General features: G+C 33.9%; 2 protein-coding genes and 1 pseudogene across 2 annotated transcripts in view; 2 read left to right on the plus strand and 1 right to left on the minus strand.

Moving 5' to 3' along the window:
* LOC119069108 (T-cell leukemia homeobox protein 3) overlaps nucleotides 1–14,084 on the minus strand; it is a 36,462-nt gene that overhangs the window by 17,508 nt on the left and 4,870 nt on the right. The window contains exon 2 of the mRNA XM_037172999.1: nucleotides 8,326–8,642. Within this exon, the coding sequence (XP_037028894.1) occupies nucleotides 8,326–8,642 (317 nt within the window). The remainder of the gene's footprint in view (nucleotides 1–8,325; nucleotides 8,643–14,084) is intronic.
* LOC119069106 lies at nucleotides 2,879–3,694 on the plus strand (annotated as a pseudogene).
* LOC119069105 (general odorant-binding protein 83a-like) lies at nucleotides 5,040–5,902 on the plus strand. Its single transcript, XM_037172997.1, has 4 exons — nucleotides 5,040–5,187; nucleotides 5,264–5,339; nucleotides 5,401–5,657; nucleotides 5,717–5,902. Exons 1-4 carry the CDS (start codon nucleotides 5,080–5,082, stop codon nucleotides 5,759–5,761), a joined length of 486 nt encoding a protein of 161 aa, XP_037028892.1. The 5' UTR covers nucleotides 5,040–5,079; the 3' UTR covers nucleotides 5,762–5,902.

Consider the following 14,084-nt stretch of genomic DNA (forward strand, 5'->3'; position numbering starts at 1 on the left):
ATGTTATTTTCTATTGTAACCAAACAACCCCATACAGTTTATGAAGTTAATAGCGGAAATGAGATGAGAAATGAAGAATCAACGCGATCATTATTGATTAATCAAAGTCTTTGGATACCAGATCATTAACAGCAGGCCTGCCACTCAAGAAAGTTGCTACTAACGTTTGACGAACTCGAAATAAATTTTCGTGAGTATTGTGGAAAAACTGAAAAAAAAACTTGTTTTGCATTGTTCATGGGTTAAGGTTTATGGCGAGAACAGAGACAGCGAAAAATATTGTTCACTAATTTATTTTCTTTAAATTTTATTTATAAATGAATTGGACCACAGCACTGCTCCTAGCAGGGCTGTGATTGGATATATAGTGCAATTCGGAAACACCCAAATTAGGTGTCAGCAAATTAAAATCCAATTTTACGATTATTTGTCAATTTTCTTTACACAAAAATTATAAAAATAGAAATTGCATTGTAGAGACAACTTTGAGTAATGTGATAATGTAGCTCTTTGCAGTTATAGTAATATTTGGAATTTTTGGGGATCATAAGTTTTATGACTTAACATTTATTCTCTACAATTATTAAAAGATTTAGATGTCCAGAATAAGCTGGTGTACAAACAAAAACACTTTGTATTGTAAACAATTCAAAGACAACCTACACACAGTGTATTTCTACGTTAACGTCATCTATGCGCGTATATAACATGTATAATGATTGAAGAAAACACATTGTTAAGAATTTGTTTCGATTGTTTATCATACAAGAAGTGTGTGTTAGTAGATCAGCTGGTGCTTATTCTACACATCCAAATCTTTTAATAATAATTGTATTAGCTATCTGAACATAATTCTCGAGATTGACTCATCGCAAATTTACATTTTTTCTTTTGTTGTTTCAACTTATTGCTGCCTTTTGACAGCAAATCTATTACTTTATTTGTTTCAAGATTTCCTATATAAATAAACTTTAACTCTTTAACCAAAAATCATCGCTTATTTTTGCCATCGCTTACGATAACAGCTGATATGTGATTTTGAAATAATATTTTCAGTAAGTCGGATAACATTTGAAAGGTGAAAGGAGTGGAATAAGTAGTACTTCAGTCCTAGCCCGATCTACTGAACTGAACGAATCTAAAAGGTGAACCAATGACCTTCTATCATACAAGCATCGTCAATAGAGAATCTCCACCTACTTCACGTCGCGTCCTGGATATGGAATGTTTACTTCGACTTAAAGAAAAATTTGTGAGTGAGAATCTGTACGAAGAGCTAAAATGTATCAACCACGGAAATGCGGAATTGATTTCGGAAATGCATAGATGGAATTTTGTAGATTCATCATCCTGTGACTGCGTTAGCCACATGATGCAAAAGGGAAATTATGTCGTCCCTGAGTCTGTGACACAGACAAATCTCCAGATTTGAAAAATGTATATTATTTATATCCAGGTGCCTACATTCAGGCTGCATTATGGATTTATCGCGTTGACGTCAAAAATCAACGTACTAACCTCCTTGTTTTGTTCAATCAACGCACTTCAAGCATGAGTGGTACTCTAAATAGGGTATTGAAACATGACAGTGTCACACAACTGTAAAACACTTTGGCAGCTGTCGACTGTGCTCACTTTTGCTTGAAGTGCGTTGGTTCAATACGCGGCTTCTATCAGTAAAACTGCCGGTAAAAACTACAAAATCCTTTTAAAAATTATAATGAAATGGAAATGGACAAACCTAGTTCCATATCGTAAAAATATTACGACTAAAGCAAAAAAAAACCTACATTCCCCGCAAATACATAAACGAAAACACTTTTATAAAGTTTAGAATTATTGGTTTTCAAATGCGAATTTATGAAAGATCAAAGTTTTATGTTAAATCGAAACATTGAATCCCTTCTCAAAAGCCATCCAGGGGTTAAAATGTTTTTCAAGCTATTTATCTGAATGATATAACTTTGGCATTTATGAGATGAAACTTGAACCAAATGGTGTGAGGTTGAATTTGGTATTCATATACATATTATATGACGTGTATGGTTTCATGTCAATAATTTACGTTTTATTGCTATAGATAAGTTGAATTTGAAAAGGAAAGCAAGCAAAAAAAAACTTACATTGGTAACAGGAAATGCGCTATTTTGCTGGCTTTTACATTTTGAAGCTTTTTGTGAATTTGAATTGAAGTGAAATGAATTGCACTTCCGTCTCTACCATAACTTCATAAGAATTTTGAATAATTCTTTAACATCAAAATTAAAAATCGTCAGAAATACCTTAATTAAAAATACGGTAGAACAGCCGTGTCCTATCATAACAAACCATGGTATGACAATATACCACCTCCCGGACTTTTACTGTTTGTACATTTCTGAATGTTACTTAGGACGACCGACAGTTTTTAGCATATTTTTAAATAAATGATACATCGATTCAAAGGGAGTCATCAGTCGTCATACTGTTGCTTGGAATGTTGATCCATAATAAGAATAAGTGAATTTTCATACCGCTGCGCTGAGTCTTGTACAGTGAAAATTGAGTTGTTAGAGAATTTATCATATGAAAGTTTGCACTTCCGTGAAGTGAAGTATGCAATTATGACAACTCATCACTAAGACCTTTGAGCCATATTGAAAATGTAAGTATAATTAAGTACCTGCCACTAGATAAGGTTGTTATTTATTTAAAAAAAAAACTGTGCAACCGTGGTCTATTATTTATAAACGATTTAATTGCCGAGTAATGCTAATTATATGTTCGTGTGAGAAGGCGCATGAAGTAACATTGACGTTCGATTACACACGATGTTCAATGTGAGAAACAACGCTATATTTTAGAGATGAAAGTCAAAGTCTGAGTATCGCTCACAAAAATGATGTCCGCGATTCTCTTGATAGTAATCGGTGCGTGCTACACTGTGCCACGGTCAGGAAATTCGCAGAGATAAGCAGGTAAGCAGACAGACCGGCCTATTTTTAACCCCAATTATCTTTTTGCGAAATTCGTATTGAAATTATGATCACATTTAGTATCCGCCTCCAGAATTCTTGAAAGCATTGCAACCGATACATGATGTTTGTGTAGCTAAATATGGTGTTACCGGTGGTAAACTTTCAAATTGAAATAGTCGTTGAATTGTTTCATCCAATTCTATTCATCATTTCCAGCGGCCATTCAGCAGTTTACCGATGGTGAAATCCAAGAAGATGAGGCAATGAAATGTTACATGAATTGTTTGTTCCACGAAGCGAAAGTGATTGACGAAGCCGGCGAGCTTCACTGGGAAAAGCTTGTGAACTTGTTACTGGTTACCGGAATCTATGCACGACATTGCCTTGTTTATGGGTAAAAAGTGTCTGTATCCGAAAGGGGAAACACAATGCGATGGAGCTTTCTGGTTGCATAATTGTTGGAAGAAGGCTGATCCTAAGGTAATAAATCATTTCACGTGAGTACGGCAAGTGAATTGACGCATTTTTTTAATTTTCAGCATTACGTCTTGCCGGGACAACATATTTGGTATCTTCTTGATTAATTAATTTTTGAAGCGACTTTGATTGAGACACGTTCAACTATTAGCACAATTCAAATTTGAGAAGCACTTAGCATATTTTAAAACTCTAGGCGTAATCCTAAAATTTTAAAATGAGCTAAAATTTCTATTTTGTATTCCTATTTCAGCACCGTGTATCAAAACTGATTTTAGATTGAAATGTAATTAAAATGATGTCTCGCATGAAATTGTTTGTATTTTCTGTCAAAAATCTGTGCTAGAAACTAGAAATGTTAACTACAACTTGGCGCCACGATTAACCTCCTCTAAATTCTTAACTTCAAATTTTCGGCTTGACTTGGCTTGCACTCCAATATGAGGCACCTCTACAGTAAAGAAAAATCTGACTAAGGTTCATCTACTATGTGAGTATCAAAACCAACATTTTTGTTGAAGATGATGACAAATAGAAACATTGAATCCCTTCTCGAAATGCATCCAGTGGTTAAAATCTGGTCTAAACCACAAAGGCTTTGAATGACAACAAAAGACTAATAAGATTAAAATGATTGAGGAGATGTAAAAAGTGATCTAAGAAACTTTAAAAGCGACACATTATAGCCCTATATTTTGGGTGGTTCTGGTGATTTCTCAATAGATCCCACCTCTTCGCAATGGATCAATAAAATACTAGTTCACACATACAATACTACAGTCCTTTTGTCTGCTGAAAAGCCTTACGTGTGTACTAAAACCCCCGGCATCGCTCTTAAAGCGATCGCCTCACTCATTTTAATTTTCTTTTCTTATTCTATTTAACCAACAAAACTGTATTTATCAAAAAATGTAAAAAATATTAGGTGAACAGCTCTCACACATCGGCTCGAAATTTTAAAGTAAATCAGGCAGCAATTACTGATGCAAGATAAGGATCGGTAAGACTTTCTGAATAATAAATAAAAAATATGAAACTGTACTTAATATAGACATGGTGTCCGAAGAACACTGCGAAGAACATAGATCTTGAGTTTCAATGGAAAATTGCGTGAATGATAGTAGTGTTATGTTTCACTTCATTTTTATATTCTGATGTTGAAATTAGCTCATGACTACGTCCTGCTTGCTCTCAAGATGTGTTGAGTTGAGACGTCTAGATGTCAAAGTATCGCAATAAACTACATCCAATGGCAATCCGTCAGACCTTTTACCGTTCTCGTAACGAAAAAATCGTAGAGAAAATAGTTGAATTAGATGTGTCTGGGATATTTTTCAGATATCTCTAGTAGCACAATGAAAATCAGATCGTTAAAGAATTTGTCAAATGAAATTTTGACTTCCGTTAATTGTAGCAATTCATCTCTAAAATCGTTGCGTCTGCGCTCCATTGAACGATATGAGTATAATTTAATAGAGAAGTCTGTTATTGTAAAAAAAATACTATGCAAACGTCCGTTCATTCATAAACAATTTAATTACAAAGTGTAACGTTAATTATAGGTTTATTGTGAAAAGAAGCATTCATTTCCATTGACATCCGATTACGCGACGTTTAGTGTAAGAAAGAACAGTATAAAATAGAGATGAACATCGTATTCTCAGTTTCACTTACAAAAATGAAGTCCGCAGTTCTGTTGATAGTAATCGGTGCTACACTGTGTCTCAGCCAGGAAATTCGTAGAGATAAACAGGTAAGCACACAGACCGATATATTTTTAGTCAATTATCTTTTTGCAAAATTCGGATTGAAATTATGATCGCATTTAGTATCCGCCTGCAGAATTCTTGAAAGCGTTGCAACCGATACATGATGTTTGTGTAGCTAAACATGGCGTTACCGATGGTAATCTTTACATTTAAATAACCGGTGAATTGTTTCATCCAATTCTATTCATCATTTACAGCGGCCATTCAGCAGTTTAGTGATGGCGAAATCCACGAGGATGAGGCAATGAAATGCTACATGAATTGTTTGTTCCACGAAGCGAGAGTGGTTGATGAAAACGGGGAAGTTCATTTAGAAATGGTCCATGAATTGTTACCAGAATCGATGAAAGATATTGCCCTGAATATGGGTAAAAAGTGTCTATATCCGAAAGGCGAAACACAGTGCGATCGGGCCTTTTGGCTGCACAGTTGTTGGAAAAAGGCCGATCCCAAGGTAATAAACCAGTTCACGTGAATACGGCAAGGGAGTTGACTAATTATAAAATATTTCAGCATTACTTCTTGCCGGGACAACATGTTTGGTATCTCCTTGAATAAGTTGGGAATTAATCAAATTTGAGTAAACATCTAGGCGTGTTAAATGTTAAAATTGAACTATATTCGTAATTTCAATATTGAGAACTTTTCAGCACATCAAAATTAATTGATTGGATGAAATAAAAATGAAATTTCTTGAAATTATTTGGATTTACATTTTATGGATCTGGGTCAATTCAAGCTCTCTCCAAACTGGGAATTTTAATGGGAAAATTAATTATTTTTAAGTTTTAACGTGACAGTTTTCTCACCTAATTTGAGTAAAGAATTGAGTGGAAAAAGTGAAATTTTAAATAAAATAATCTGCAGCATAGCAAAATCATTGCTGACACGAAAAGTAGACTGTTATGTTGATATAGAAGGTGCGTATAAAGACCACAACGTAACATTTGAACCTATAAATCGGTAGGTGGGAGTAATTGTCGAATGAAGAACATTTGCTTTAATACTACTAATAAAGACAGTAAAAGACAGAGAGGTGCCGTCGTTATACTATACAGTGATGGAATATTTGTTTAAAATGTTGAACAATTCAGAAAGTAAGATTTTGAGTAAGATTTGTCAAACGTTGGTCTTTTCTTTCGAAACAAAATGAAATGTGTGTTCCGGTGTCAGGCTTATACCTAGAACGGCAATGCACGTGGATTCAGGAAACCGAGGAATCACTGACGCAGGCGATATAACCTTTCTTTTCATCAAAAATCGATTTCTTATTAATAGTGACTGAGTGTATTTATTGAACTTTCTTAGGGTCACAGATCATTCACAGAATTGATTCTTCTGTAAATACACTCGATCATCCTTAAATCAGTAGCTCAGAAAAGTACAAAGGACTATTTTTAGTAAAATTGTTTCTCAATTTTTTAACGATTTTTCATAAATTTTCCCACATTTCCTCAAAGTTTTCCCTATTTTACCGAAAGATGTTTTTGGAAAAATAGGGGAAAATTCCTAAATTGTTGTAAAAAAAGTGGGAAAATTTGTGAAAAACGGGACAACGTTTTTCCAAAAATAGTCACTGTAAAAGACTGATCTAAAATTCTTCGAAACCCACAATTTCGATTCTAAAATGAAAAAGGTGAAAAGGTGAAAGAAGGTGAAAAAAATAGCAATTTTCGAACGCATAAAGGTGCTGATCAAAAATAGTAGTTCAGAAGAAGTATAACTCACGGTCAGTAAAATCATAATTTTATAGAAAATTTGGTTTAATCTTCGAGATGTCTTACTTAGGCCAAGCAAACGGCACCAACAATTTACGAAAACCACAAATTGTCCAATACAACAAAGTTTCAATCTGTATTTATTGTATCGACGGGGCACCGTCGGTACAAGTTTAAAGCATTTTTCGTTTACATCTTAAACGGAAGGTGAAAATTTTACTACAAAATAAAAATATCCGAAGCATTTGAAGCCGAGGCGCCAAAATAATTGTTTGTTTTTTATGCTAATAAGATTTCAATTGACTGACCCCACACATTATATCGATAAAAAAGAATGTTAAATGTAAATAGCCCAATTAATGAATCGCCTGAATTCGGAATCAAAAAAAAGTAATACGAGGTATCGTTTTAATCTTCTTCGTTGTTGTTGTAGCTTTTTTTTCCTCTGTATTCCACCCGTGTATATATTTATATAACCATATAATGGCACGACATATCGCATCTTTAATAGCATCGATTTTTTTATTGGTTTTGATAATTGTTTTCCTCTGAAGGTATATCGATATAAATATATTTTTTTTAACAAATTGGAGGAAGGGTGGTCGGTATCTTTGATTTATGTATTTCCTTCTTTTTTTTTGCTGCTGCTGCTTCGAACGGAAAGTAGATATAAAAGATCATGTTGTTTTAATTTCATTCATGTTTGATTCCTAATTGTCGAACCGACATTCGGAGTGGCATACATAAAAAATGGTATAGGATATGAGTACTGTCGTGAGTGTATCATTATCAAATGAATAATGACTCACACACAACAACCAGTAGCAAAATAAGTTTTTTATTATTGTTTTTTTTTTACCTGAACTAACCGATAAAAACGAATGAAATGTATAAAAAAGACATATAATAATAACGACAAACCAAACTAATTATGTGTGTAAATCTAACATGATCAAGAACGCCTAAATCCACAATTTAAAACGTTGTTATTATATGTAATTTGACAATCATAAAAACTTATTAGTATTTTTTTATTGTCTTTTAAGAGACTCGGCTTTAATTTCGTTCAGTTCGTCTGACCCATCTTTTATCCGCACTGGTCAAACAACTGTTGTTTCGTATAACGTTCTTCGGTTTAAGTTTTCCGAAAATTTGTGCTGCGCTGTTTACGCTTACACAATTTTTACAATTCCATCAATTAGGAACTTAACGATCCAGAAATTCTACCATTCATTTACGAATATGTCTTCCTCGATCTAAATGTCCCTTAGCTGCAAGCGACGCAAAACGAATAGTGACACAAAGGCGTCACGCAACATATGATGACGCTTTGCTGTTTCACTCACACAAAAAATATTCCGAAAATGTCCTTAATGCAATAACACTATCACCATAAAAACTTACCTGCTAATCTATCTTTTACGGCTTGATGTGCTAATGCCGCTGGGTGAAGGGGCGGCAGGCTCCATGATAATGGTGCTCTTTGTGGTGGCACTCGTAATACATGTCCAGCCGAATACAAGGGATAGGAGTATAAAGCACTGGCGGTTGAATAGGGTATACCTACATTGGCTAAATGTGTTGCGAATTTATGTTCCGCATCTAAAATATCTTTGTCTGTTGTTTTGTTGTTATTATCATATGGCTTTGATAATAGTCGTGAAATACTAAATGGCAGATTTTCACTTGATGGGCGTGTTTGCTCCGATTGTATTGAATCACTGAAAATGGAAACATAAAAGATTTAAATTTGATGTGTGGAATTGACGATGTTGCGTTTGGAAGAAAAAAAATTCATAAGAGAAATTCGGAAATTTTATTTAATTTCATATGATTCCATGTCGACTCAAACTTAATGATGTCATTCTTAATAATACTTAAATTAGGATTTAATGTACAGTCAGAGACAGTGAAACTTCAGCATAAATTTGCTTCAGCTGATCCACTCCACACATACATCAAAACTGTTTGTACGGTTGACGCTGCTACACTCACGCACGTGGCAGTGGTAAAACCGTATAAAGAAAAAATTTTGATATTTTGTGCGGATCAGCTGAAAGACAGCTGAAGCAAACTCATGCTGAACCATCACTGCCCCTAACTGCAACAAGTTTCTCAACTAATTCCAATGTTTTAAGTTTTATATTAAAAATTAATTTATTGAAAACTGGAACAATCTAGGTCGATAATTACAATACTCAAACTGAAGGAACTACATCATTTAGTACATACAAATCGAAATCGGAAAACACATCAGCAATATGATTATCGAAGTACTGATTGCTTCTTTCGACCTCAGTCTTTTTAAATGATCGATTATCAATTGCTTCTTTCGATCAAGTGATACATACATAATCTTTTACTTCTTTTGTTTTGACATTATTATCATCGACCAGGGAGAGAAACTTAAGCAAATAAATCGATTTCCTTTATCATATATCCGTATGTATAATAAATATATCGTTTGCACATATGAATTTTGTTAAAATGCCGGTAGAATTGATGCAGAAAAAAAGTGAGCCCTAATCTCGGCCGTAATGCCTCTGGTACAGGACCTATTCCGCTGATATTTCTGGTAAATTTTGTAAATTCTGGCGAGAATGCGCTAATTTGAGCGGTACCTTTGCATGAATAGTTTTTTGAATTTAGCTAGGCTAAAATGCGTTTCTGAACAATAGTCTTGCAGGGAGACAATTATCTCATAATCTTTCAATTTTACATAAAATTTGGACGTGTTAGTTTATTACAAACCATATATAGATAAACGTTCTATCGCCTATCATTTCTCTAGTGTTAGAAAAAACAACATCACTCAATGATATGTAGTCATGTAGGAAATGACTTTGTCAATTCATAACTGCTAGGAGAAGTTTTACATGACATGGCGTAACCACACAGTGTCACAACTGATTATTAAAAATGCAGTCAAACGAATCGAAATTTCAATAAAACCAACATGACTAAGATAATAATTTGTTTGCTTAGTGTTAAGAGACAATATTCATGGAAAAACTTCGAAATACTTAGGGATGTAATGTTTGATACCCCTGTCACAAGTACCACATTTTCGTTCTTTCCATCCCTCCCTCAGGTTGTACAAATGTTAGAGAAATTTTAATAATTTATAGGTATGTGGCGAGCGAGTTAGCCATACGTATACACTAAAAGAGGATACAAATATAAATTTTCCTTGGTTCATTTTATGTAAATTTGTTTTCCTTCATGGAACAAAATCAATGTTGAAATGTGACGTCCAAAACTTAAAATATGTTTGGTTCCCCAGTCATAATTCGTCACGAATCCCGGATTTCGGTCGTTTTTTAAGAACAATATCTTATAAAGATTTTCGAGAACTTCACGTCTCGCCTTAGGCGAGTGCGTGATTTGTGGATAGCGCCCCAATACACTTAGCAAAATTAACGAATTATCACAGTAAACTGCTACTAGGCAAGCCAGAGCTAGATTTGACGGATATAGACCTGAGGAAAATGGACCCCGGAAGGCGATTTTATCTCTTGACATCTCGATATATTTAAGACTACCCAGGCCACTACACGTGAATTTGATTTGGACCCGCTTTTTGACTTGATTTGATTTAATTTGATTTGTGTTGAACGGATTGTTTTGACTTAAATGTTTAATCCTAAAAGATGTTGGAATTTTCCTCATGTATTGTTAAATTGTTTGACTTTTCTTCTGAATATACGAAGGAAAGAGGTGGCTACCGAATCTAGTTCCTGTTAAGCCCATAAAGCTTAACCTGCCTCAAAGCTTCTTATCTATCTACCTATCTACCTCGTCTCAGGCAAGTGCGTGATTTGTGGATAGCGCCCCAATGCACTTAAAACAAAATTAACGAATTATCACATTTTCGTTTTCAACAGATTCTACATAATTTCTAGATCCACAAATTTGACAGTCTTGATATTGAATGGTTTTTTGGTTTTTATCCCAGTCAACTGGTCAACTGGTCAACTGCGACAAAAATTTCGACTGGGAAAAAAATTCAAAAATTGCATTCAATATAACAGCTGTCAGAGTCGGTGGGAATCGGTATTAATATCAGATCCCACATAAAACAAAAATGTGATAATTCGTAATTTTTCACAATTGTACGAAAGTAGTTTTGCAATTTGATTTAACATAATGTAAGACAAACAACTTAAGAATTTCAAAAATCGAGTATTTTGAAATTTATTACCACAACAATTTAATGGTAAAATTTTACGTCACATTCCACACTTCCAATGGTCAACTAAAACGGCATTTTTTTTGGTTTTTCATTTTGTTTGAAAACCTAGCAGCACCGCACGGTATAAGCACAATAATTTCGTATAGCTGCAAATCAAGGGCGTTTCAGTTCAACAGCTCTACGACCAACGAACGACTCCACATAATATGCATGCATTTGTTCTGCTTGTTATATTTGTATTAATGCTACTTTTTTTAATACTCTTAATGATCAAGCTTCATAATGATAACAATAAAAAAAACTGCTGCTGCAAAGACTTTAGATTGACACAGTTATAGTGCTTATTGTTTGCTTTTATTTATTTTACGATATTCATTTAATGCCATTTTAATATGTTTGTTATAATTAAGGGTAAATAAATGTGTTTAGTAAGTGTTGGCATTTGTAAACTTTCCATGTAAAATCAACGTCCATGACGAAATATCAACTAACTGCGCTAACAGACGTAATTATATGAACAAAATGTAATATAAAAAAATATTACATTCATATATTTCAACAGTATAACTTTTCCGTTGCTACGCTGCGAACCATAATTATATGGATGATGATGTTCGTATATAAACGTATATATACGTACATATTGTACATGATTAGTTATATTTAATTTGGATTCTTTTTTTATTATTATTTCGTTTTTATTTTTGCCGTGCCATTGATTTTAATAGAAAAACATTCCAATTAGAAAATAGTTTAATTGAAACAAACTTCATTGGTTGGCTATACATTTGTTTTTGCCATGAGTTGGAAAATAAAATTGGACGACACATTGCACAATTGCTTTGGCAAATTGCTATTGTGTCCATACGTCTTTTAGCAGTACATAAGTTATGCCTGAGTCTAGTGTCCCGAGTTCGAGGTGGGAGAATGAAGGTGTCATCTACGAAAACGTCAGTATGATCGAAAACGGATAGTCTACCAATAGATGGCTATCCGTTTTCGTTCCGTCATCGAAAATTAATAATTTTCAACTTTATGTAGTAGACTATCCAAAAGTGGATAATGGTACAACGAAGTTTCGATCCGATCTACAAAATAATCGCTTTACTTTCATTTTCTCATTCATTTCGTTTAAATGCATCAAGTTGAAGATTAATTATTGTCATCGATTTTTCGAATTGTGGTTACCTTGCAGTAAGTGACAGTCGGAGCCAAGAGTTTCTTCTTTTCCCATTAGAATCTCTGCTCTCCGCTCTGGCTGCGAAACTTCGCTAGCTCTATTCAGCAAGATTTAACAATCACATTGAGAAACACTTGCAGCAGATGTAGGGTTGAAATTGTTCCGTTTCAGGAGGTTCATTTTCAAACTTACACTTTAAGTTATTACAGTGAACGTCAGTGGAATTTAGATCTGAATTTTATTCAGGTGTTTTTCATCTAGTCCACTCATACAAACAAACCTGCTCAGCTCACACGTCTGTATACGGTTTTACCACTGCCAGTATATGCTCTTTTGTTGGTATTAGTGGACCAGCGAAAAAACAGCTGAAGTAAATTCATGTCTAAATCTCACTGACGTCTCCTGAAATTGCTTTGAATCGAATGAGAAGAAATTTCGCAAATATTACCGTCTTCGTAAAGCCCAATGAATTAGACATATTTCAAAGGAATTGATTTTCGTACTTTTGTGGGTAGTTGATAAAAAAATGTTTGCCGAAATATCTTCAATAGTACATTATTATGCCAGGGAAGTAATTTGATATTTCTTGAGAAAACGTGTCCGAGGTCTTCATCCCGTGATACGTTTACTCATCGTGATACGAAATAAGGTCGCTGACCATGATTTGCGGATGCGAAAACCTGATCATGATTTGCTTATGTAAATTTACATGTAAAATAAATTATACCGCAAATCACGATTCTCTTGGACTTTGATTTGCGGTATAATTTGTGTGACGCTTTAGATACCTCCAAATATCGGTCTCTAATGAATTTCATATGAAATACCGCAAATCACGGACACCATAACACAAATCTCGATCCAATTAAAATATTAAACTTAATTAAAGAAATTCTTTAAATAATGAGTAATTTTTGATTAATTCCGAAGCCAAATGTTCAATCTTCACTTTATTGTGAAGCCATGTTAGCCATTACTCCTGGATGTCAAAGGATTTCAAGAAAACGACGTACAAAGTTAAAAATTGTCACAATAGCACACATCATGGTCAGCGACCTTATCAAATTATTTCCCGAGTGTAGTATAACGTTTTACTTTACGAGGGATGTGAAGAATTGTCTCTATAGGGAGGGAAATGCCACTTTACATCGCTAGTAAAGTAAAAAATATTTTCAAAACAAGTCACAATGAAGAGCGCCAAAATTTTAAGCCCGCAACTCTTTCGCTTTGTTAGAACATGTCCTTACCTGACCTCACCATTTTCAAATGGAAAGCCAGTAGGTGGTAATATGGTTTTCTCCTGTTCGAAAATTGCAAAAAATAAAAATCTCTGGAGAGTATCAGTAAAACTCGGTACATTTCTACATTTCTCATGAAACACCCGTAAAAAGCTGAATTCTTTTCAAATTTGAGATCCAAAAACCTCTTTCATCAAATGAAATCCTAGATGTTTGCATTAAATTTTTTATCGATACTGTAACATTATTGACGAATATTTACTATATTTCACATATATTTTGTCGATATGATGATAGAAATGGGTGATACTTTTGGAGGAATGTGATTTAAATTATTTGCAAAAGTAAGGATTTTATAATGGTAAATCCATTAAAACTTTCTCTGTGAAATGTCTGCCCTAATTAAAACAAAATAACTTTTAAAATGTTTTTAATTATAAAATTACTTCGAATTGTTACAGAAAATCTGTCTGTTTGTGTGAAAATATAATTATTCGCTTGTGAACGTCAACAATTTAATCATTAAAAATCCTTTACAATCGTTCACAACGAT

This window comes from Bradysia coprophila (genome assembly GCF_014529535.1).
Source record: "Bradysia coprophila strain Holo2 chromosome X unlocalized genomic scaffold, BU_Bcop_v1 contig_26, whole genome shotgun sequence".
Lineage (NCBI taxonomy): Eukaryota > Metazoa > Arthropoda > Insecta > Diptera > Sciaridae > Bradysia > Bradysia coprophila.

What these genes read in the sequence shown, in the direction of transcription:
- LOC119069105 (XM_037172997.1), top strand. Translation starts at nt 5,080, where the DNA reads ATGAACATCGTATTCTCAGTTTCACTTACAAAAATGAAGTCCGCAGTT. An exon ending in AAATTCGTAGAGATAAACAG is followed by an intron (nt 5,188 to 5,263) that starts GTAAGCACACAG and finishes GATCGCATTTAG; the next exon opens with TATCCGCCTGCAGAATTCTT. An exon ending in TAAACATGGCGTTACCGATG is followed by an intron (nt 5,340 to 5,400) that starts GTAATCTTTACA and finishes CATCATTTACAG; the next exon opens with CGGCCATTCAGCAGTTTAGT.